The following is a 23,000-nucleotide window of genomic DNA, read 5'->3' as shown; positions in this document are numbered from 1 at the left end:
AAAATTTAAGAATGGTGAAGCAAATTCTTCATGATACTCCCCCAAGATCAAGAGGTGCAGAATATAACTTTGTATATTAAAAAAAAGCAAACCAAAAACATACCTTTTTAAAATCCAAAACCTAGAGGTTTGAAAATTACTAATTCTACAACCTGAATTCAAGTAGCACAAACTATCTCAGTTAATCCCATTTAAAACACTATGAACCGTAATATGTATTATGTACTAAAGAAAGCCAACAAGTAATGTTAGTACCATGGCTTAACATATTTCACCTTATCTGTCTTATTTCAAATTAATCCCATAGTAGATGTTTCCATTATTAAATTAAGTGAAAATTTCATTATTAAATTAAAATGAAAACCCTAGGTCATGATTAAATTTTGAGATATAAAACCAAGTATTTAGAATTTAAGGATATTACAATAACAATTACAGAAATAGCAGGTATAATTTATCAGAAGCCTAATATGTGTCAAAACTAGAGACAAAGCTAAGTTTATTCTCATCTTTGTAAGCCTGTAAAGTAGATATCGTTATCTTCATTTTTGCATTGGAGGAAAATGAGGCTCACAAGTAACTTGCCCAAGTCATACAATAATTGGCAGATCTAGGATTAGGATCCAGATCTGTAGGACACCAAAGCACATGATTTTTCTAGTATAACACATTATTTTTAATATTTTTAGCCCAAGGTCCAAAACCAAAACTACTTAATTACACCCCTATCCATAAATAATGTTGAAAAAATTCAGTCCACTGACAAATGATGATAAAGAAGGCACCCTGTGATGACTTTTAAAAAGTTCACTTTAGAGTTAACTAAGGCACAGAGCTTCTTTGTCAGTAAAAACTAGCAAACACCAGAATCACCATCACAATCACCATAGCCTCCTTAATGCATTGTGTAGGCACCTCTCCCTCTCTCCCTGCTCTGTCCAGGCTTTAAAAGAATTTTATTGCCTGGCTGAAGATAAATATCTATATTAGTGGAGGAAGTATCTTCTTGCTGTAGCATTCTTTTATTAAAATTGGCTAATTTTAGTTCTAAAATATGTGTAGTTATTGGGTAAAAAGTCTATTTGTAACTGACAAATCATATACTCCACTAAGTTATATAAATTAAAATTTTCTTCAATTGTCTTATCCTCATCATTGTGCACTGGTGAACTACACTGTATAATCAGAATTTAAACTAGAGTAACTTCATCAATGCACACAATTCCCCCCGCTACATATTAAAAAAAAAAAAAGATCAGTTTAAACCTAGGGAGCATAAATATTTTAATATGATAATTAAGAAAATCTCAAAGACCTTATATATCAGATTCAGAATCAAATTTTGTCTCCCATTTTTTTAAATCATTTTTTTCTCTTCTATGTATTTTCATTCTTCTTAAAAGACATAAAGCTTACAATCCATTTGCTCCCTAACTCTGATTACTGATGGTATCTTTTTTACATGTTTATGTTATATGTACACACACAACACATACCACCACACACACACACACACCTTTGTATAATCTGTAGGGGCAAGAAGTGTGTCTGTTTTGTTTATCACTACCTACTACTGAGAATACTACTGAGCTGCCAGGCTCCCAGGGCGTGTGTAATTAATGGCTGATGGATCAATGAACACAAGTTTTCTTCATTTGTTTTAGGAACAGAACACAAATTTTTTAAATATTCAAAGATCAGGTATTAGAAGTTCTATGTATATATTTGCTTTAATGGAGAAAAGATTTTTAGATTACAGTTTAATGGTTTAAAGCCTAGAAAGAGTTTTAGGTATAAAAAATCACATTTATAGCAGGTTATGATATGATAAAGAATCCTAAGCATTAAAAATCCTATTCAGTGTTGGACCCACAAGGTGAAGTCAGACTGAAAGAGTTCTGAAACTTTTAAGTCTTTAGTTTGAGAAAGCTATTGATAATAGCGGGGGAACTTCTATCACCTAAAAATTCTCTGTGGATAAAATTATTTTAAAAATCTTACTCATTGAGACTATATATATTATAACAAATTTTTAAATTAATGGGATACTGAATTATTCTAGCTGAATTACATATAGGATAGACCACATAGTCTGCTGACAAATCAAGATTATCTAAAAGAGAATAAGCAAATACAGTGTCAAAATTTTTATGTACATACATTATTGACATACAGGAAATTCTTTATATAAATAATGGGCTGAATCCTATAACTCACAGAATTTTTAGGGGATAAGGAATACTTCTGATTTAAATGATCTAATCCCTTACTTAAAATTACAGTTCTTCAATTCTCTGAAAATATTAAGTTATTTGCAAAAGTGAAAGAAAGAACCTCATACAAGTGAGATTAAAGACCTGATTATGGTCTAGATCAGGTCAATACTTTTCAATGATACCATGATAACATCAAGCTATTACTTATAATACTAATTCATACTGAAGGCTTCTTATGAGTTGAAGCTATTAAATGCATGTTCTTTACCTGTGAATTATAAACCACAACCACTTTACAGATGGGGACTTTGACTTGGGACATGGCACGTCAATGGATTTTCTGTAGTTTGATGAAGTCTGTTAATAAATATACTATGGAACTAAATTTCTTAATTCCTAATCCAATTTCTGGAAAAACACTGAAAACATCCTTAAAAAACAAAACAAACAAACAAAAACTCAGAAGCCTTTGTGAAAAGTTTATTCTGTGAATATAACACAACTTAAAAGTTTTAAGTCCATGAATTCTTTAAATATAATCAAAAGAAGTGAGCTGCATATTAATACTTGATAGAAACCAATATTTCTGCTTGCTTTCATCACTATGAAATGTTTGCTTTCATCACTATGAAAATAATTTTGTTGAAGAGTATCAGCACAAGTGGCCAGTAAATTACCTTAAGATTTTTCAAAAATAGTTTAATAATAATATTTCTCAAATTTTATTTTCCAACTTCACAGCTAAAAATTTTAAAGGTAAAAGTTAAGACAAAAGCTCAACTGTACATAGGAGAGATCAGATAAAATTAGGTAAAATTATTACTTTATGCACGCGCGCACACACACACACACACACACATATAAATAATTTTCTTTAACATGACATTTACCTGACTGAGGAATTGTTTTTGTGGGAAATTAGGGGCCTTATTAATGTTCAAGTTGTTTCTGAGTATTTAATTTTATGGTGAGAACTTAGTTCTGGGAAACTGATTTTTTCACTTAAGTTGATTTCTTCACAGATACCAAACTAAAATTCAACTAAAATTACCCATCTATTATTGCAAATACCTATTTCTTTTTGTACGTATGTTTGGAATAATTTATGATGATATTGAGCAAAAAGCTTCAACTGAATAGAGAAAACTTCAGTCATTTACTATTAGAATTTTTCCCTTCCAAAGATACTCTTTCTCTCCTGAAGAACCAGGTTCTCAAACTATGAAGCCAAAGACCAGCATGATCACTGGCATCACCTGGGAAGTTGCTAGCAATGCAAATCCTCAGGTCCCATCCACAGACTTGCTGAACCAGAAACAATGGAGGTATGACCCAGCAATTTGTGTTTTAACATGGCCTCCAGGTAATTCTGATGCAAGCTAAAGGTTGAGAACCACTGACCTAACCTAACAACAACCAGAATTTTTCCATCGTGGAAGAACAGTTAACAAGCTGTAATAATAATGATGATAAAAACAACAGCAACAAACTACCACAACTACTCTCCTGTATCAAATACCCAATATACGCCAAGCACTGTACTCAGTGTATATGTGTGCCTGTGTAATATCAATTAATCTACATGATAAATCAGGAGGCAAAAATCATTTTGATTTAAAAGATAAGGAAGCAGACATGGAAAGGAAACTTATACAAGGTCCAAGTATGAATAGCAGAAACAGGAGTTAATTTCAAATCCTGATACAAAAAAACTAAGGTTTTCTACTTCACTACATTTCTTAAAGAACAGGTAACATACACAATGTACTGTATACTATTTGTAATTAATTATTTATTACTTATTTCATGGGTCTACCTTTTAAAGTCAAGACATGCATATTAATTAGAATTGTTAAAATAACTCAAATACAGTGTAGGGTGGTATACAGACTTGGTCTGAGAAGCAATGATATTTACCATTAGAGAAACACGCAAAAGTAATAATAAAAAAAGATTTAACCTTTTGTATGTGTCTTCTTTTGGGCGTTTTGGTTGGGCTCAGCCTTTCTATTTCTTTTTCATGTTTTATATGAAGTCTTCTTGTGATGTAAAATTTTGTAATAATTATCTGGTAAGCATTTTACACTATCTTTTTAAAATGTTTTACTCTTTTATCAGTTTAGTAAAACTGATTAAAAAAAAAAACCCCAAAACCCCAAGCCAACAACTAAAAAATTACCCAATGAACTGTCAAGAAATATTTTTTTTCTGTTTAAATTTAATAAAACCAACAAAACTAACTCTTTAGTTTTTAATCCTAAGCCTCATCAATGGAAAAGGCATTCAGAGAAATCCTGGAGTTATGAAATCAGATAATGTGAGTTATATTTTCTTCTAGGTGGACTAAGTACATACATAAGGAACTAAACACAAATGTGTAATATGCTATGACACTGATGCAAACTGTTCACATGGGACAGTTAGAAAGGTGTTTTTGTGAGGAAAAGTTGCAAACCAAAAACAACTTTTTCCACTGGCCTCTTTCCCCAAATATTCAGCATACTAGTCAAAGGAACAATCATGATTAATGCTTGTGATTTTCTTTCTTTATATCACTTGCAAATAAAAACTCAAGCACATTTCCTGCAAAGAGTGCAAGTGTTTAAAAAGCCTATATACTGGTTTTATATGAAAAAATATATATATTATATAAAAATATATATAAAAATATATTTATACTGGTTTTAGGAAAAATCTCATATTTGCTTAAAGTAATAATAATATAAGAATACATGACCGGGATTGCAAGAGGGTATCTTTATTTTACAACTGAGTAGACACAAAAATATTTCAAATGTTACCAAGGCTTGTGAAAAATTACAAAATTTCTTACCAAATTCAATCATTTTCCTAAACTACAGGTAAAATGAACTGTTTCCAGATACTCTCCTAGAGTTTAAATCAAGCCAAGGAGGTGGAGACCTTTTAAAAGACTCAGCAAATATCTGGCACATTATTGGAATGGATGTACTGGTACATATAAACAGATAAAAGAGGACACTTCTTTTTAAAATCTAGATTTTTAGTTACACATTTGCACATGGAAAAAAATATACCTTAGCTACTTTCCTCCAGTTAAGACAGTCAAAGAAGTAATATGTTCCCCTCTCATATGTATTGGTTTTCATTGTTGGCTCCATGCCTGGTGCCCTGGTAATCCATACTCGTTCTTCTTTGTGGTATCTCCAATCACGGTTAAAACTTCAATTTTTAAGAGAAAAAGACAATTAATTTTTTCCTGTGGCTCACATCAAACATTTTCTACATTTTGTAAAACATTTTTCAGAAAATAGTCACACATAAAATACATAAATATTGATGCTTCTTTTCCCTGATTTTTGTTATTAAATACAACCTAGTAAAATAAATATAGGAAAAGACTTTCTTAATTTGCCCAAAAACCATACTCTTTAATTAACACACACATCTTTATTTAACTGAAGAAATTTTTTATGCAAGCGAAACAAGATCTTAAAAGCTCTATGAGCAATGTGATAAAAACTTCGGCAGACCAAAGATACACTGTGTTCCAGAAACCTCACTCCTTTCTCATTCTTCTTAACATTCAATAGAAATTAAGATACCTATTAAAACAAACAAAACCCCCAACTATTTGGATTATTTTGTAAGAAACTAAATACAAAGTCTATTTGAATTAACTACATAAATTCACATAAAATTTGTAACTATGATGAAAAACCTCCATGCAAACAAATACCTTCCTATCAATACAATGAGGGGTTATTTTAGACATATATTTTATTTTAGACATATATTTTTTATATATTTATATATTTTTAGTCATAAATAAGATATGAGACAGAACTGCCAGTGATGAATGAATGAATGACTGATGAATTTATTTACTTATGAATAAATTAAAAGGAACAGGTAACAATTGCTATCTTACAAAAAATGAGGGAAAACATGGAAAAAAACATTCTCAATTGAGAAATAAAAAAACAATTTATTATCAACACAGTGAATTTTACATTTTAAAGTATCTGATCCAAGGTCATTTATAGAAATGTTAGTAGGAATATTATAAAATACTTATTAAATCTATAAAAAGGTCTCCCAATCATTACATTGTAAGTTTTTAGTAACAATTCACTCTACAGTAAACATGATTAATAGAATAGTCTACTGGTAACAAAATGTTACCACCTGGACATATAAAAAATGACACAAAATTTTTATTCTTAGAGCATCAGGTAAAAACAAAAATGCTCAGAAAAACAATGTATTCAATGGACCAATTTCTTAAGACTAATTTATTTAAGTTGGCCAATAGGCTTCTGATAATGAATGTGGACTTTATCAATATTTCAAAATACACAAGAAATATGCACAGTGCCTTGCCCATATAATGCTCAATAAATATTTCTTAAATGATGAAATTCACTGTCATTAACATATGTGGTTCCACAAGGAGTAAGATGAACCACACACCCTATACTTCATATTTATAAAAATTAGATTCACCACACCCATGAATCAAGTTGATTCTATCTTCTTATACATTTACAGTTATTTAAGTTTGGAATTATTTTTATGTATACAGTGATTATGAAGACATGGTAATATAAGGTTTCAATCTAAATTAATTTTTACTAAATATAAAAAACTTAGATTTCTTGATGAAGAAATAGTTCCACTTTAAAAACAAAGACAAAAACTACAGCCACCATCATTTTAAAAAATGTTTTTAGAATAAACAATATCCACTATAATACAAAAGTTTTAAAAAATACTTTGAACATACAGCTCTACTGCAGCTAAAAGTTGTAATACGTCTCCTCCATTCATGTAATAGAGATAGAAGAGAAGGTCTTCTCCGTATCGACCAAGTTTTATTGCAGCCAGCTGGAAAAGAAATAAATTATTCTGAAATGTAAAATGAGTTTGAAAATCCTAACATATAATTGATTGCACTAAAGTAAAAATGGAAAGATAAAACAGAAACCCCTCTTTGTAGCAGATAACTGTTATTACATGATTACAGAAGTACAGTTATATAATTCTAAAGGGAAGTTTCATCATTTAAATGACTAAAGTCATTTAATAATTATTTCTGATACATTTATTTTAGGTACTAATGGGGGAAAAAAAGCTAAATAAAAACTTCTAAGCAAGACCTAATGCTGTCTTACTGGAGGTGTTTATTAATACTCAATGTGGCAATAGTGGAACACTGTGCTGCTCAGAGATGCAGGACTTACATTCAAGTCTTAATTTCATTACTTACTAATATGACCATATCCAAGTTATTTAATGTCTCTGAACTTTCAGTTATAAAATGTAGTCAACGATACCTATAAGGATTACTAAAAATGTAAATGAAATTAAGTGACACTGTGAATGCACCTTCTGTAGAGTGCCTCACAGAAGACTTAAAAGAAATAGTAACTGAATCTACATCTGACAGTGATTCACAAATCGATTATGTACTTTAGCAAATCACAGTTAAGTACAAAAATCATAAAGGGATAGTTCTTTATTTTGTTTAAATGGATGACGAAAAGATGACTGCTTTACATGTCGCTCCACAAAGCAGAAACATAACTGCCTATCAAACTATCAAACACAAGTTCAATAATCTCAAATTCTCACAGTAAGACAAATCTTTATTAAAAGCTCACTGAAATGAAAACATTCTTCTCTTTACCTAGTCCTGTATCTAAATGTTTAACTGTTGTTACACACTCTCTGAATGTTATTTTTCTGTCCATTCATATTATCCCCATTCAGGCAGCAGTCTTGAATGTGACAAATTCTCCTAAATTATTATTTCTTAAGCTGGCATAAGAAAGGGTTCTGGAACCCTCAGGTAATTGGAGCAAAAAATGAGTGCTATAGTGGAGGTGGCAGCAAATCATACAGTCCACAGACAGAAAAAACTAGCTCTCTCTATCTCGTACTTCTTATCTTCCATCTACTCAAGTATTACAAGACATGTCGAGAAATACGTGTATCTCTTTAGTTGCCTGTCCACCACATCAACAACCGTTTGGCTACACAACTGCATGGCACAGACGCAGAACGCTGTCATTTATATATATTTATATTATACATACTTATGCACCTAAGTATAACACAAATATATCATTTTTAACAAACTGTATCTATCCTTTCACATAACCAAAATCTAGATACCATTCTAACAAAACTGAACTCTCAACGCTTTCCCCTAAAGCAAAAGTGTTGTTTTCTTTCTCAGGAAAAAAAAAAAAGATTAAAGTTCTAATCTGTTAATAGTTATTTTATAACTAGAAATTCAGGTAATTAAAACACAGAAAAAGATGACATTAAAAAGTCAAAGATTACAGTTTTAAAATATATATTTTTTCATTAAAAACATTTTATCTGTAAACATAAAATGAGAATATCAGAAGGAAATTCATCAAATTTTCCAAGTTACTTTATTCCCATCAACTGTGGTTATGATTGTACTGTTACTAATAACTATAAGAAAGATTTTACTGGTCCTGACATTGTTTTTAAAATATTTTTAAAATATAACCCAGACCTCACCAAAACACAGGATTATAAACAAAAATAGAAATTAAACTGTTACATATAACTGAATGGACATACAAAAGCATACCCCTGAGACCACTGCTAAATATTTCAAAAATATTATGCTGTCTGAACTGCAGAACAGCACCTGAAAATAGATAAGTTCACGCTGAGTAGAATAATAAACTACACTCACCTTATCCCTAATGTGAATGTTCGTTAAGTACTCAGATGGAACATGGAAGTCTGGATAATAAAATGAGAAAAGCCTTATTAACTGATTCTCAGTTACAAATATATTTTTTAAAGGTCTAAACAAAAATAGATTCTCCTACCTATGTCTTGAGGTCGACAAGGTGAAGATGCCCAGGGTGATGCAAATTTGGGGTAGAGATTTCTGAATAAGGGAGAAAAAAAACATTCTGAAGTCCAAAGTAGAAAAAGAGATTTCTAATTTTATTTCAGCAAATCAGGAAAAACAACGACTTCAAATGTAAAATGAGCATCTTTAAATTTCTAATATCTTTTCTTGGTTTTACTATGACTTATACAGCAGGAAACCGAAACAAGGTTAAAAAAACATACATACATACACACACATATCTGTATGTGAATTATTACTTCAACTCAGAATGCTTTAAATTCATTAATACAATGAATTAAAGTAAAATTACTTTCCCATTTATATGGCCAGAAAAAAAATATCAGTAATTATTAAAAACCAAAGCTCAAATTCAGCAAACACTTACTGAGTGTCTATTATTATATGCCTGGCACTAGCATGCTTATACATCAGCAAACATAACAAAGACCACTGACAACGTGAAACTTACTTTCTGGTTGATGATGGTGGATTGGGAGGGAGGCAGACAAAAACAATTTACGTAATACATAGATAATATTCCATGTTAGTGGTGGGGTAGGGAGGGAAGATTAGTTGCATAATTAAATAGGGTAGTCAGGTTAGGGCACATTTAGAAGGTCACGTCTGAACAAAGATTTGAAGGATATGAGGGAGATAACCATATCTGTTATCTGGTAGAAAACTACTATAGTCAGAGGGAACTGCTAGAGCAACTAATGCAGAGTTATGACTGACATGTCTGACATACAGCAAGAAGGCTAGTGAAACTGGAACACGGTGAACAGAGGGAGAAGCTGTTAAGGTGTAGGTAGAGGAGAGACACAGATCATGTCTGTACAGATTAGGAGGCCTATCAAGAATTTGGGTTTTTAATCATAATAAAACTGCAAAACCTTACTGTGTATTGAGCAGAGAATGAACTTATTCAAAAAGGACTGTCCTGGCTGTCATATGAACAAAAGATTATAAGGGGCAAAGGGAGAATCAGAGACACCTGGTGACTGGCTAACGGAGTAATCCAGGCAAGAGAAGATGGTGATTCAAACCAGGGGGGGAGCAGTTAAATGTAGTGAGAAACAGGGAATTCCCTGGCAGTCCAGTGGTTAGGACTTGGTGCTCTCACTGCCGGGGCCCTCAGGTTCGATCCTTGGTGGGGACCTAAGATCCCACAAGCTGCAAAGTACAGCCAAAAAAAAAAAAAAAAAAAAAGTGAGAAATAATGTAGCAATGATTCCACTATGTCAGACGTTACTGACTGGTTAAGGAGAAGTTCCCAAAAGTAACTGCTGAATTTAATGACACAAAAGCAGTTTTAGTAAAATTGTGAGAGCAAAATCCTAAATGAAATGGGTTTAACAGAGAATAGGACAAATAGGAGATACAAAGATGGCTCTCCTGAGGAGTTTTGCTCCAAAGGAGAATAAAGAAATGGGGGGGGGGGCAATAACTTACAGAATAAGCTGGATCAAGAGAAGGTATCTGTTAACATGGAAGAAGTAACCGTGTATTTGTATGCTGATGGAAATGATGCAACAAAGTGCAAAAAATTGTTAGATCCATATCTTTGAGTTTTCAATGGTTTTAGGTAGAAAGCATGGATCAACTATGGCAAGAGGGTGGAAGACAAGAGTAAGGTAGATGCAGATGGTTGTAGGTGACTGATTTCGTGGCAGGACTACGCTGACACTCTTCTGATTGCTTCCTTCGTTCTTAGTAAAGTAGAAATAAAAAGCAAGGTCACCATCTGACACTAAGCACAGGGGAAAAGGTATTAGGGGTTTGAAGAGGCAAGTGTAAAACAGTTGCACAAGAGAACAAAAGAATGAATGGAGTAGGCATGCCAGCTTGATTATGGCTGGCAGAATTAAGGGCTCATTCTTGAGGTTCCTGGCCATGAATCTGAAGTGAGACCAGGCAGTGAAGTTGTGTATTTTTCTCTAGCCAGACTTAGTAGCACAGGTCAAGAATGGAATAGGCAGATATAACCAGGGCTGTAGTTTTTGCCATGCAAGTATGACAAAGCAAGAGAGGGGCAAAGCAGTCAGGGGTATATGTAAACAAGCCATCATGACTGACCATAGAATTTAACTGGAGAAGAAGGAAGTGAATTCATCTAACGGGAAGAGAGACAGGGATGTTGAGGAACAGTAAAAAGGTACAAGAATCAGTGGGATGAAGATCCCAATGGAATCTAATGATTACAGGAGCCCACAGTAGAGGGAGAGAAATGGAAAACAGGAAGTGGCATGGCAGCACAATCTTACAGAGAAACTGAGGTTACCAAAAATGACGAAGTCAAAGGGATGACTAAAGAAGTGAGCAGCTGAGGTATGATGAAGGGTAAGATTTTTGGAGGAGAGAAATTCAAGAAGCTGGGATTTCAGGATTTAGGAAAGACCATATATGTGTATTTCGAAACTGCTAAATTATAAGAGGAATATTACTATAAAGTGAGAGTGATCCAGGAACTAATATAAGAGGGAATGACCCAAAGAGTCAGCAAATACCAGCAACAATGAGTGGCAGCAGATGATATAATTTGCAGACATGAAATTAAAAACTGCAGGGAGGTATTATACACAAATGTAGGGAGAAAAGAAAGAAACTTACTCAGGAGAGTTCAGATTGAGGCCTAATGTTGTTAAGTCACTTCCTAATGCAAGATGTACCATTCCTGGGTCTGTCTCTGCTGCCCTGATAAATGTTAACAGGCCAATCATTCCAAACTGGTCTGTCACCATCCCTTGGGGAATGTTAGTAACCCGACCTGGATAAGAAAAACATAGTCATTTTTATCTCTGAGGAAAAAGTAAAAAAAGTGAATTCTATAATATCTTTGATATATTTTATAGAGTCCCACCATCAGGTAACACCTGGATCCCTTTTTTCTGCTGGTTATTATTTTGTGTTGTTGAACTTTTATCTCCAGGGAATTTGGGTCCATCTGTACTTGAAGTTGTCTTGCCAGATGTATTCAAATTCTAACATGAAAAAAATTAAATGTGACATTAAAATTTGTTATGTATAAAAATTTCAAGTTCATATGCTAGTACTTTTCTATTCATTTTTTATTATATTTAAGTTGGTAGTAAATTATTACCTGTTTTTCAAGTTCTACATGAAATTTTTTGTTTCCACAACTGTGCCATGGTATACAAATAAATCCTGTATTGTACATATTTGAGTACTTAAAGGACAAGAAATATATGGAAAATATTCTTATTTATCTCAGATCTTCAGTCACAGACAAAAAAACCTCTCTATCTCAGAACTTTTTGTTTTGGGATACACTTGAAGTTACACTCCTCAATACTTTATTAGTATTTTTAGAAGTATATTTTAGAAGTATATTTAGAAGACAAACTAAATATAGTACATTACCTAAAATATCACCATAAAAGCCTCCAAGATAAGTTAGAAAATATGAACTTATTATTTTTATTTTTTTAATTTTAATTATGAACTTTTAAAATTCATATTTATTTTAATTCTTACCCAATAATCTTCTTTTATCAATTATTTTAACAATATACAACTCCCATCACACACACAAAAAGCTATTTTCAGTGAAATGTGGAAGAAATAAACACACTCGTTAAGTCAGAAAGAGGAAGCTGGGTTGGCTGAATCAACACAGGAATAAAAATGTGTATAAAGATTCTTCAAGGAGAAAACTTACTCAAGAAAAACACAGCTCCTTAGAAGGCTATAATATCAAACTTCATGGGATCCAGCTGACAGGGACTACAATAAAAGTCTAAATTAACTCTGAGAAGTTCAACAGAAATTTGCAAACCTATATGAAATAGGGAAAAAAATAGGCTATCTTCTAAGTTATAAAGGTTTTCCACATTCTTCAGAAGTTAGATTATTACAGATATTCAAGATAAACAATTTCATAATAGTATTTAATAAGTTCTTAATATAGTGTACAAAACTGTTAATAAAACAGAAATCTGAAGGGAAAAAACTATATAATTCACATACATAATTCTCAGTTACTTACAGATTTACTGTCATCATTACTTGATGTTGGATCTTTATAACTGGAACCAGGTAACGCTGGAAAATCTTCGTTGTGTATTGAGAAGTCCTGGGATTGCTCATTTGCTGGTTTTGTTACCATCCCAACTATGTAATGAAAATAATCCAGAGAATTGCAATTGATATTTATAATATTTTGCTACAAATTATAAAAAGTTAACTTTTCTCACAATAATATAACAAAAGGATTTTTAAGTTACGCTATGAAAGCACACTTCAAAAAATTGGTGTTCTGGGTAACAATGAATAACTAAATTCTTATATACTGATTAATAACTAAATATACAAAACAATACAAGGGAAATAAGTGGCAATCCTATAATTCTAATCTAATGTCATATATAGATGCTGAAAAAACATAATTTGATATTGGTAATAATTATTGAAATTTTTGGTTTAAAAACTTGCTTTAAATATTTGACTAGTTATTATAAATACCAGTTAATTGTCAAATACAAATGAACAAAATAAATTTTAAAGAACATGTCAGTATTCTACTTGAAAGTGACTTACAGGGTGAGAAAATTGCAATCAATTATAAAACAACTCCACATTATTTCAGATTTTCTTGGACTCCATGTAATAGATGTAAAACATGCAAGAACTGGGAAGTAATCTTCCCACTATACTTGGCATTAGTCAGGCCCTTATTGGAGAACAATATCCAGTTTGGGGCTCCACAATTCAAGAACGATATGGAGAAACTAGAGATGGTCCAAGGAGAGCAACAGGAATGATTAAGGGGATGAAAAAATGGACCTATGAGGAAAGGTTAAAAACATTAGAGTCTGAACTGAGAATCAAGTAGCTAGGTACTCAACTTCCAGGGCAGATCATTTTTGTTTTTTTCTGGGGGGGAAGGCTAATTAGGAAACTCTTAATGTGTATAATAATAAATTTTTCCCTTCTTCACATGTTGTTATCTGTATTCATATTTTGAAAGCCACAGAAATCCCTCTTGGTTGAAAATGGGAAAAATAGTTATCTTAGAAAAGTGATGAAATGATCCCTCTAAGTTCATTGTTTCTGCTACTGGTCTGTATCAGATTCTACCAAAAGGAAACAAGTATGTGCAAAGGATAAAAAGAATATGGTTACATTCCTGTTACATAATTTTCATGTCTAGTTCATTTAGCATCTATTAGCCAAATCTCTTATTTATTAAAGACAGTGAAAAAGGGTATTAATGGTGACCAAGAGTCTACATAAACTATACATGACCCACAGGCAGTTCTCAACAGGAGGTAATTGTTTTCCCCATGAGACATCTGTCAAAATCTGGAGAGATCTGTGGTTGTCACAATGTGGGGGTGGGTGGGGGGTGCTACTGGCAGTGAGTAGGCAGAGGCCAGGGATGTTGCTAAATATTCTACAATGCACAGGACAGCCCCTCATTTACAAGAAACTACCTACTCAAATGTCAGTAGTGTGGAGGTTGAGAAACTGGCTTAGAAAAAATTGTTAATGTATGGTTAGTCATTATTAATCACTAGGAATGTGGGAATGTATTCTTTTAAAAAATGTGTGATGAATTGAGAAGAGGCAGACCACAGAATCATTATTAAGGTGAATTAAGGCAGAAATGCCTGAAGAAAATAACTTCTGAATACCAATGAAGACTTCCTTTTGGGATTTCTATACAAATTAAGTTTTCCCATTTAACTTTGCTATCATGGTATTCTGGGAGAAAAAAGCACTCTGCATTTATCAACTCTGACAAAATTACACTACTCTGATTAGAAAACACATAAACACATGTGTGTACACACACATGCATATACGTACATATATATATGTGTATGTGCGTGCAATAGAAAGTTTTCACTGGCCATAATTAAAAAGCTTAATTAATTACCATAAGGAGCTCTTCCAGCCAAGGGGTTTATTAATGGAGTTGGGTTACCACTTCCTTCCCTTCTATTTCGGTCTGCTAATGCTGGAAAATCTGAAAGGTCCAATCCTGTCACATTTTCACTTCCATCTAAATAATAAGAAAAAACACTAGTTACTGATTCTACAAACATTTTAAAGAGGTTATTAAAGACCAACTATAATAAAGTTTGAAATAACAGTGCCTTCTTCCTAAACAATGTACAGCACTGTACTTGGTATATGTAAATGTACAATAAATATTTGTGGATTGACTTCATGTGAAAGAATTTTATGAACAATTCAGCAAAGCAATATGTACTTACTAGCATAATAAAAATCCCAAATCCTAGAGACTTAACATAGAGAATAAGGAGTAAGGTGATACATTATTTCCCCTGTGAAAGATGGTACTCAAGTTATAGGATGTTAGTTAGCAAGAGGGGAAACTGTTGCGATAAAACTACTCTTTCATTATATCCTAAAGCAGAGGTTGTATCTGGAATGCTTGGCGCTTCATTTATAACACAGGTGTGACAATGACACTGCCTCCTGCAAACAGCCTGAATCATATTTGAGGCATAAGCAATGGAAGCAGAAGCCCTAAGGACTTCTTTTTTCCTGTGGCCTATTAGTCCCATACACAAATGTGTATGCATGTGAGTGTGTGAAAGTGTGTGCGTGCGCAAGCGCGCGTGCGTGCGTGCACGTGTGTTTTGCAGCTGAGGGTATAAAGTAGGGTGGAGAATGTAGGTAAATGTAGGGTTCCCATGTCTAGTGCGTGAATTGTATGAGAATATGATACAAAGCCCAGAAGTTTATATTACCTATTACACAGTAGGCGCTCAATAAATATACAAGGAATGAATAAAATTTATTTTTGTTCATTTTGAATTTAAAAAATCAGTTTCTTTCCTTTTAAAAAATAAATTTAACCCAACATTTCTACTTTGCCTATTTTAATCGTCACCTTGATCTCTTCTCAACATTTAATATTCTATTATTCTTACAATCGTATAGTCTTAATTTTTGAAGAATTTATTTTCTAGCTTAGCTTTACCCTGACTATTTTTCTTTAATCTGTTTCATCTAGTGTATTATAACCATGTTCAATTTATTTTGCCCCCTTTTCCAGTTAATTTTAATTTTTCTCTAAATTTCGTAATTAGAAGAATCTCAGAAAGAAACTATTAACTCAAGATTACTCTGTTGATAGAAAATGGTTACATTCCAAGTCAGGTGACAGTTTAAATTTATGAAGGGTAAAAGATAAAATCATTCATACCCATTGTTTTTAAAGAAATTGCAGTTCATCAATTCTGAATTTTAAAAAGATACTACTGTATAAAAGGGCAACAATAGACATTAACAATTTATATAGTGCTTTAATTTAAAAAGCAATCTCTTTTGAATTACTTGATTACAAATTAACTAAAAACTTTCAATAAGTATTAACTTTTAATACACTTCTTCAGGTCCTCTAAGATGGAGTTTAAAACTGCCATATGCTATTTGAGAATAATTTTAACCTAAAAATATTAACTCACAAATTTTTATTTTTAGGGTAAGACTTGGAAACAATTTTCCTAGTGTAAAATATACTTAGTTAAAAATGACTTTTAAAAGTAATTCTAAAATTTACAGAAGTGTATAAACCATAATTCAGAATGTAAGATGGCACTGTGAGACACACTGTTACTTTATGGTTCATTTAGGGAAAAAACCCTCGCTAATTAAACTATGATATGCAGCCTAATTTCAGAGATATTAAAATATGAAAAAAATCTGCATTTGAGGAACAATGAAATAGGCTATTTCCTATTAGAATGCAAAACTTTAAATGCTAAAATTTGACATTTTGAAGTCTCACTTGGTCAATCTATGCTACTAAACATACAATAACACTGAAAAATTAAAAGCCGATAGCCAGAAATTCCATTTCAATTACTAAATCTTCTTGTGCTTTCACATACGCCCCATTTCATTGATCATTCTTTCACCTTCCACTTCCTTCACGTGTATTTCTCTCTCAACAATCATATTCATTTTTGCTCCTATGACCATAACAACATTCTTTATTTCCTTTCTCAGGAAAGGGTTTGGAGGCAAGGGTGGAAGAAGGTGAAACCTGAAGCAGAATAGCAACAAAGCCTCCTCTTCTGTCTGAAGCAGCTGATAAAAGAAATAAACCAACAGACTGCAAGAATTCTTTACTGTCAAAATCAGAATTGGTTTTCCATGTAATTAAATTCTGAATTTTACACATAAAACTGGATTAAAAATTTGTAAGAGTTAAATGCCAAAATTAGTATTATTAAAACTATTAAGAAAAAATTGTAAGCGCTCCATATAATTTTAAAGGTTTCTTCAATCTGGGTCTCTATAGCCAGAATGCCATACCACTCAACCTAGTTTAGACTGTAGTAACAGGACTGAGATAGGAAAAGCTCTTGAAGCAAAAAAGATTCTGAGGCACAAGTACAGACTAAGTAAATGTTTATGCTTTCTCCAGGTGTTAAGGAAACAAATCTGATGTTACAACACTATACTATTAACATGTCAAGTGAAAAAAATATATTTAACTATCTTTCAACTGTTCACTGAATTAAATCCTATTGCCTGTCAAATTCTCCCTAAATTAAGTTCTATCATCTTAACACAAAAATTCCTTTAATATTTTGACTAGTATGTTGAATTGCTTTATATTTCAAGATCTATCATATTTTTATAGGGTACTAGCTCCAGAATAAGCTTACCTGTTCCATTAAAAATGTTACTTGATAAGGAGTTATTCATTCCAAATGCCTGATTCCTGTTCATTCCAAATCCAGACATACTGGGTACATAGAAAATAATTTTAGATATACAGTAAGAACACTAACTTTCAGTTGAAGAAAAACAAAAGTGTTTACTTTTGATCTCCTCATATAAAACAACATGTTTAAAAACAAATACTAATTTTTTCTTGAGTTGAATCTTTATTGTTATTTAAAGCTTCCCTAAAGTCCTTCCATGAACAACTGAGAACCAAAACATCTTAAACAGATGAATTAAAAAACAAAAAGCAAAGAATTTATATAAGCCTTGAGGAAAATAGAGATTAAGGGTATAGTTTTGTATACTTGGAGAGCCAACTTACTGGATATAATGGAAGAAGTAATTAACCTCAAAAATATGCAATTTAGTTTAAGACTACTGTTCCTGAATACTTGTTTTTCTTCCACTACTGGTAAAATGTGCTATTATTACTTTTCATAAAAGATCTTCTTTCATACAGTCTGTCTTTCCCAACTAGAACATAAACTCCTCATGGACAGGGTTCATGTCATATACTTCTTTGCATCTCCTGCCCTTAGCATTCAGGAGGCTACAAAAGGCACTCTCAGTAAATGTTCAGTTGACGTGAATTAAATGGTGCTTTTCTTTAACTGAATTCAGTGTTCTAAAACACATCATCTAGTTTATCTTTTAGCTACTTAAAAAAAAAAAAAACTCTCCATAGTGCTCTTAATTCTAAAGTAAGGTATTTGGTAAATAGTTACCAAAGCTTCCCTTTTTTGCACAAGCCTAAACATGGGAAAACAAACAAACAAAAAATAAGGCTGAATTTAAAGCAAGGCCAGAGTAATTAAGCATGTCAAAAAGAATCGTTAACACAAATTCTAAAATGAAAGTATGCATCTTTAACATCAAATAATCTGATAAAAGACAGTGTATTAGTGTTATGAGTAAGGTTAAACTGTTTGAAGATGACAGGGTTTTAAATTTTTTGCCTAGATTTGTAAAACTAACTATGGCCAAACAATATTTTCATAAAATAATGCAGCTGGTGAAACACTCTAGAGAAGAGGAGAAAAGTCAATAGAAAGTTCTGTTTAATAGCATGTTAGAACTGCTGATGATATAGGTACCCTCAAACACTGAATAAGTAGTAAGAGATGAAAACATTCCATAATACATACAGCTTATCAATAGTAATAAGCAGGGCTTTACAGACCCATACTTCATTGACAATTTATAAGCAAAGTATTTTTTAAAAACTAGAATGTGAAAAAATATGGAAAGGCAAAAATTTAAATATACATTCAATGAACGATACTACAAGAATGCAGAAAGATGTGTTAAAGCCCAAGAAGTATTATATCATCAGGAAACTGTCAAGGAGATGAGAATTTTGATAACCCTTTACAAAAATAACTTCTGTAAAAATTAAAAGAGCAGTCAAATTATAAAAGAAGTACTCAAAAGTCTAAATAAAAGTAAGAATTGGAGGTTATGGGATGAAGATTAAAAAGGAAATGTGCTAATAACCTATTTTAATTCAGAATTTACGAGTCCTAGATAAAAGAAAGTGAATTAAATGGCTTTGATGATAGCAACATCCTTTCCCCCCATATTCCCCATTAAAAAAAACGAACAATCAAACTAAAATGCTTTTTTTTTTTTTACAGTAAAGAAAGCCCTATTGCAGACATAACTCTCATATAAATTACCTGAATAGCTTTAAAATCCTAACAAAATGGGTAACTGTTTTTCATATTGTTAACTATTATTTGCATAGCAGTATATGCAATGACCAGTGCAAAAAGGAGTGAAAAGCACAAATTCATCTTTTTGTTTTAAATCCCAGGACATGACACTATTTTCAAATACTACAGATGTAGTCTTCAAAAAGTCTTTGTCATTAAGTCTCCAAAGAACAAAACTGAAATTCAGTTGAAAAGGAACTTAACCAAAGCATAAATGAAGGCAGTAATAGTCAAACATGTCTCCAGTCCTATTCATAGGTATAAAGCTCTTACCACACAGGTGACCAGCCTCATTTAATAGAGGAAGGACATATCAACAAAAAATCTGCCGGTTGGCAACCTAAGAACAATCCTTTTCTAACAACAGTAACAAAAAAGCAAACTGATTTTCAAAAGAACATGTCTTTAGTTTGGGAGGTTAAAGTTGTGATGTGTAACAGAAAGAGAAGCTTTGGTCAAAATATATGATGAAACACACTTAAGAAACAGAAGCCAAGACTCAAGAACAGAACGTTGAATATGAAAAGGCAAATTTGAAAATACCCAGAAAGAACAATTATACACAGTATCAATAAACATCTTACCTGTTCACAGTAAAAGGCTGTCGAGAAGGCTGCTGCTTTGGCATACATATTATGCTTGGCGAGCTTCTGTTGGGGCTACCTAACCCTGAACTGCTCATGCTATTTGTCCTGCTAGGAATTCCAATGCCCTGACCAACCTGGGAGTGGTTCATCATATTCCTAGGATTCATAGGCAAAATACCCCTGAAAAAGAAGTCCATTATACTAAATAAGCTCTCTACAATCACTCATTAAAATTCTCTGTAAATAATCAATTGGCCTAACCCTAGAATCTCAAATATACTTTCAAATTGCATTGCTAATTTTTATTCATTTAACTCTTTTGTCTGGACATTTGAAAAGAAAAAAAGCTCTTTGAAAAGCCAAAGTAAACAAACCAACAAGAAAGGGCAAATCACAGAAGAATATATGGTGATATCGAAGATGAGAGAACTACTGGTGTGACTATGACATAAAATACAAATGTATTTCACATATATATTTAGAATAATTTCATTCCAAATGTATGTCATTCTATCTTCTTCATACTAATATGCACCATTTTTGTAATCTGTTTTATTTTATTCTCACTAGAGTAATGGATGTGTGGTGAGGGAGCAATAAACAGAATTATCTGAGGAGTGATCTGAAATTGCACATACTCCTTTGAGGAAGAGTGCTTGCTTTTGAAAAAAAGCCCCCCAGGTGGTGATTAATCCTTGATACCCACCCCAGCTGATAACCAGTATGCTAGCTGCAAGATAAAAGCATCTTACACTATACTTATCAATTTGCAATGAAATAAAATGAGCATAGGGTATCAACTTTCTTTTCCTCAGTGAAAGGCACTGAACCAGAAAATCAAATAATTAGTTACCTTATTAAAAAACTAAAAAGCTTGCTTAATCTACAAAGATACATTTTGAGAAATATTCTGGTCCATCAATAAATACCTGCTTGGAGATGGAGGCGTGTGAAGTGACATTGTTGGTACCCCTGTTGTTGGCGTGACGTGGCTCGGTAACTGAGTGCCTTGTGATAAGCTGCGATTTAACTGAGGGGTATTGTTGCTCATCCCCCTCATTGGAAGGCCTAGTGCACCTATTAAAAAAATTCAGAAGAAGGAAATTCATTGCCATCAGGAATGAAATTGTTATCCATCTTCTGGAGTTGGTAATTTAAAACATTTAAAAATGACCTAACGTTAATAATATGCAAATTTTAAATGGAAATATTCATTTCACTCCAAATGGACTCTGATTTTAACAAAAATGTATGTCTGAAATTTAATATTATGAATTTTCATATTGCTTCCATTATTCTATCTTTCATATTTCTTCTTTGCTTTCATATTTCTATCTTCTTTGCATATTTCTATTTTACAATAAACTGTCTGCCAATGACTATAACAAACTAGATGACTTATGTTTCAAAATAAAAACATTTTATACAAATATGCCTTTAAGAAATTTGCAATCTTGTGTGTTTTTATGTTTTAAATCATAACTGAGGTACGCAGACATTTAATCCCCACTTTGCTGAAGTAGCTTTAATTTTTATATGATCTTTTTCAAATGCATTTAAGAAAAAGTCTCTTTATTACTATTTACACATACATACTTCTCAACATTACAATTTTTTACAAACCCAACATAAAATGTCAGCAACTGTTAAAAACTCAATCTGATATAGCTATAAGAGACAAGAATATATAACATTTTAAAAGATTTCAAAGTACAATGACCTTCTATTTGTCTAGTATTTCTGGGGCCAGGTGTGGGAATGGATGTCCAATATGTGTATTTTTCAAAACCTACTGAGGAGTTTACCATTCAGAAACAAAACATTAAAAAGAAAAATTAACCACCTGGGATAAACTTAATTGTTTCCTGCCTTGTGCTAATATGAAATATAAATTATTATTTTGTTAATGATTCAGAATAATCATTGTGGATATTTAATGTTCTGGATGTTTTTTCCCCCTTTTATCCCTGAAAGCAAGGATGTTCAGCTATCACTTATGTTGTCATCACACCTGCCTATGGATGTCAATATGCCTCCTTGCCTCCATCTTCCTTACTCACACATTTTGGTGCCTTCTGTTACTAGTCTGCTGTGGAATGGCATATCAGTCAACCAAACATTCTAAACTGGAGGTTAAATAAAAGTGGTAAGATAGAATGAGAGTTAGTGAATAAGTAAGGACTTTAGCAGTAGGGATTTAAAGTGACTCCCTCCCTACTTTTTGGTCTAGTTTTGGGTCCAAGAATTTCAAAGACCTGAATATTTTGAAACTATGACTTCCAAAAACTGGAATATATATATTATGTTCTGAATATTTTCCTTCAAATATCTCTGCAAATTTATCTTTTTGCATAACAGTAACCTGTTTGTAACAGTAACGCTTTGTAACCTAGGGATACCAGTGAATCACAAAGATTTCACTGGAATCTGCCAGCTTCAGTACTCAGCTTGCAGCCTAACTGCTTCTCAACTGAACGAAGCCAATAAATCCAACTCAATATAGCTGTTATATTCTATGTGTACTCATATTCCATGAAGACCTGAGCTTGGTTCTGCATTTCTTTAAGTCACACAAAGGGAACTGATCTAGATCATATGTTGGTTTAGTCATTATATGTATGTCTGGTCACTACAAGTTTTGTGACCACGAGTATACCGCTAGCTACAGCCACTTTCTCTGAATTTGGGACAAGATAAGGAAGAACAAGAGATTAAAAACCAGCCTACGTAAGATTTCTTCAGAAGATACCAGTCTTTTCCTTTTCTCAAGCACACTAGTTTTCCTCTAGGCCCTCTAGATGCTCCCGTAATGAACCAACACCATGACACTTTTCACATCACTTACTCAACAAACATTTATTGTGTGCCTACC

The 23,000-nt window shown here is 32.4% G+C and overlaps 1 protein-coding gene across 14 annotated transcripts in view; it reads right to left on the bottom strand.

Moving 5' to 3' along the window:
* Positions 1-23,000, bottom strand: part of CNOT2 (CCR4-NOT transcription complex subunit 2) — a 113,156-nt gene that overhangs the window by 1,822 nt on the left and 88,334 nt on the right. For 11 of the 14 annotated variants that reach the window (XM_082351654.1, XM_082351649.1, XM_082351653.1 and 8 more), the window contains 11 exons: positions 21,058-21,205; positions 20,126-20,308; positions 17,769-17,848; positions 14,999-15,124; positions 13,106-13,230; positions 11,960-12,080; positions 11,710-11,866; positions 9,071-9,132; positions 8,932-8,981; positions 6,982-7,082; positions 5,273-5,417 (listed from right to left, as the gene is read on the bottom strand). In XM_082351654.1, the coding sequence (XP_082207780.1) occupies positions 5,273-5,417; positions 6,982-7,082; positions 8,932-8,981; positions 9,071-9,132; positions 11,710-11,866; positions 11,960-12,080; positions 13,106-13,230; positions 14,999-15,124; positions 17,769-17,848; positions 20,126-20,308; positions 21,058-21,205 (1,298 nt within the window). Of the gene's footprint in view, positions 1-5,272; positions 5,418-6,981; positions 7,083-8,931; positions 8,982-9,070; positions 9,133-11,709; positions 11,867-11,959; positions 12,081-13,105; positions 13,231-14,998; positions 15,125-17,768; positions 17,849-20,125; positions 20,309-21,057; positions 21,206-22,188; positions 22,250-23,000 lie in introns of all 14 variants that reach the window. The other 3 variants (XM_082351652.1, XM_082351659.1, XM_082351651.1) reach the window with 3 other exon arrangements.

This window comes from Balaenoptera borealis (genome assembly GCF_965194805.1).
Source record: "Balaenoptera borealis genome assembly, chromosome: 13".
Classification (NCBI taxonomy): domain Eukaryota; kingdom Metazoa; phylum Chordata; class Mammalia; order Artiodactyla; family Balaenopteridae; genus Balaenoptera; species Balaenoptera borealis.
Note: the sequence above shows the minus strand (reverse complement) of the source record. Positions and strands in the feature narration are given on the sequence as shown.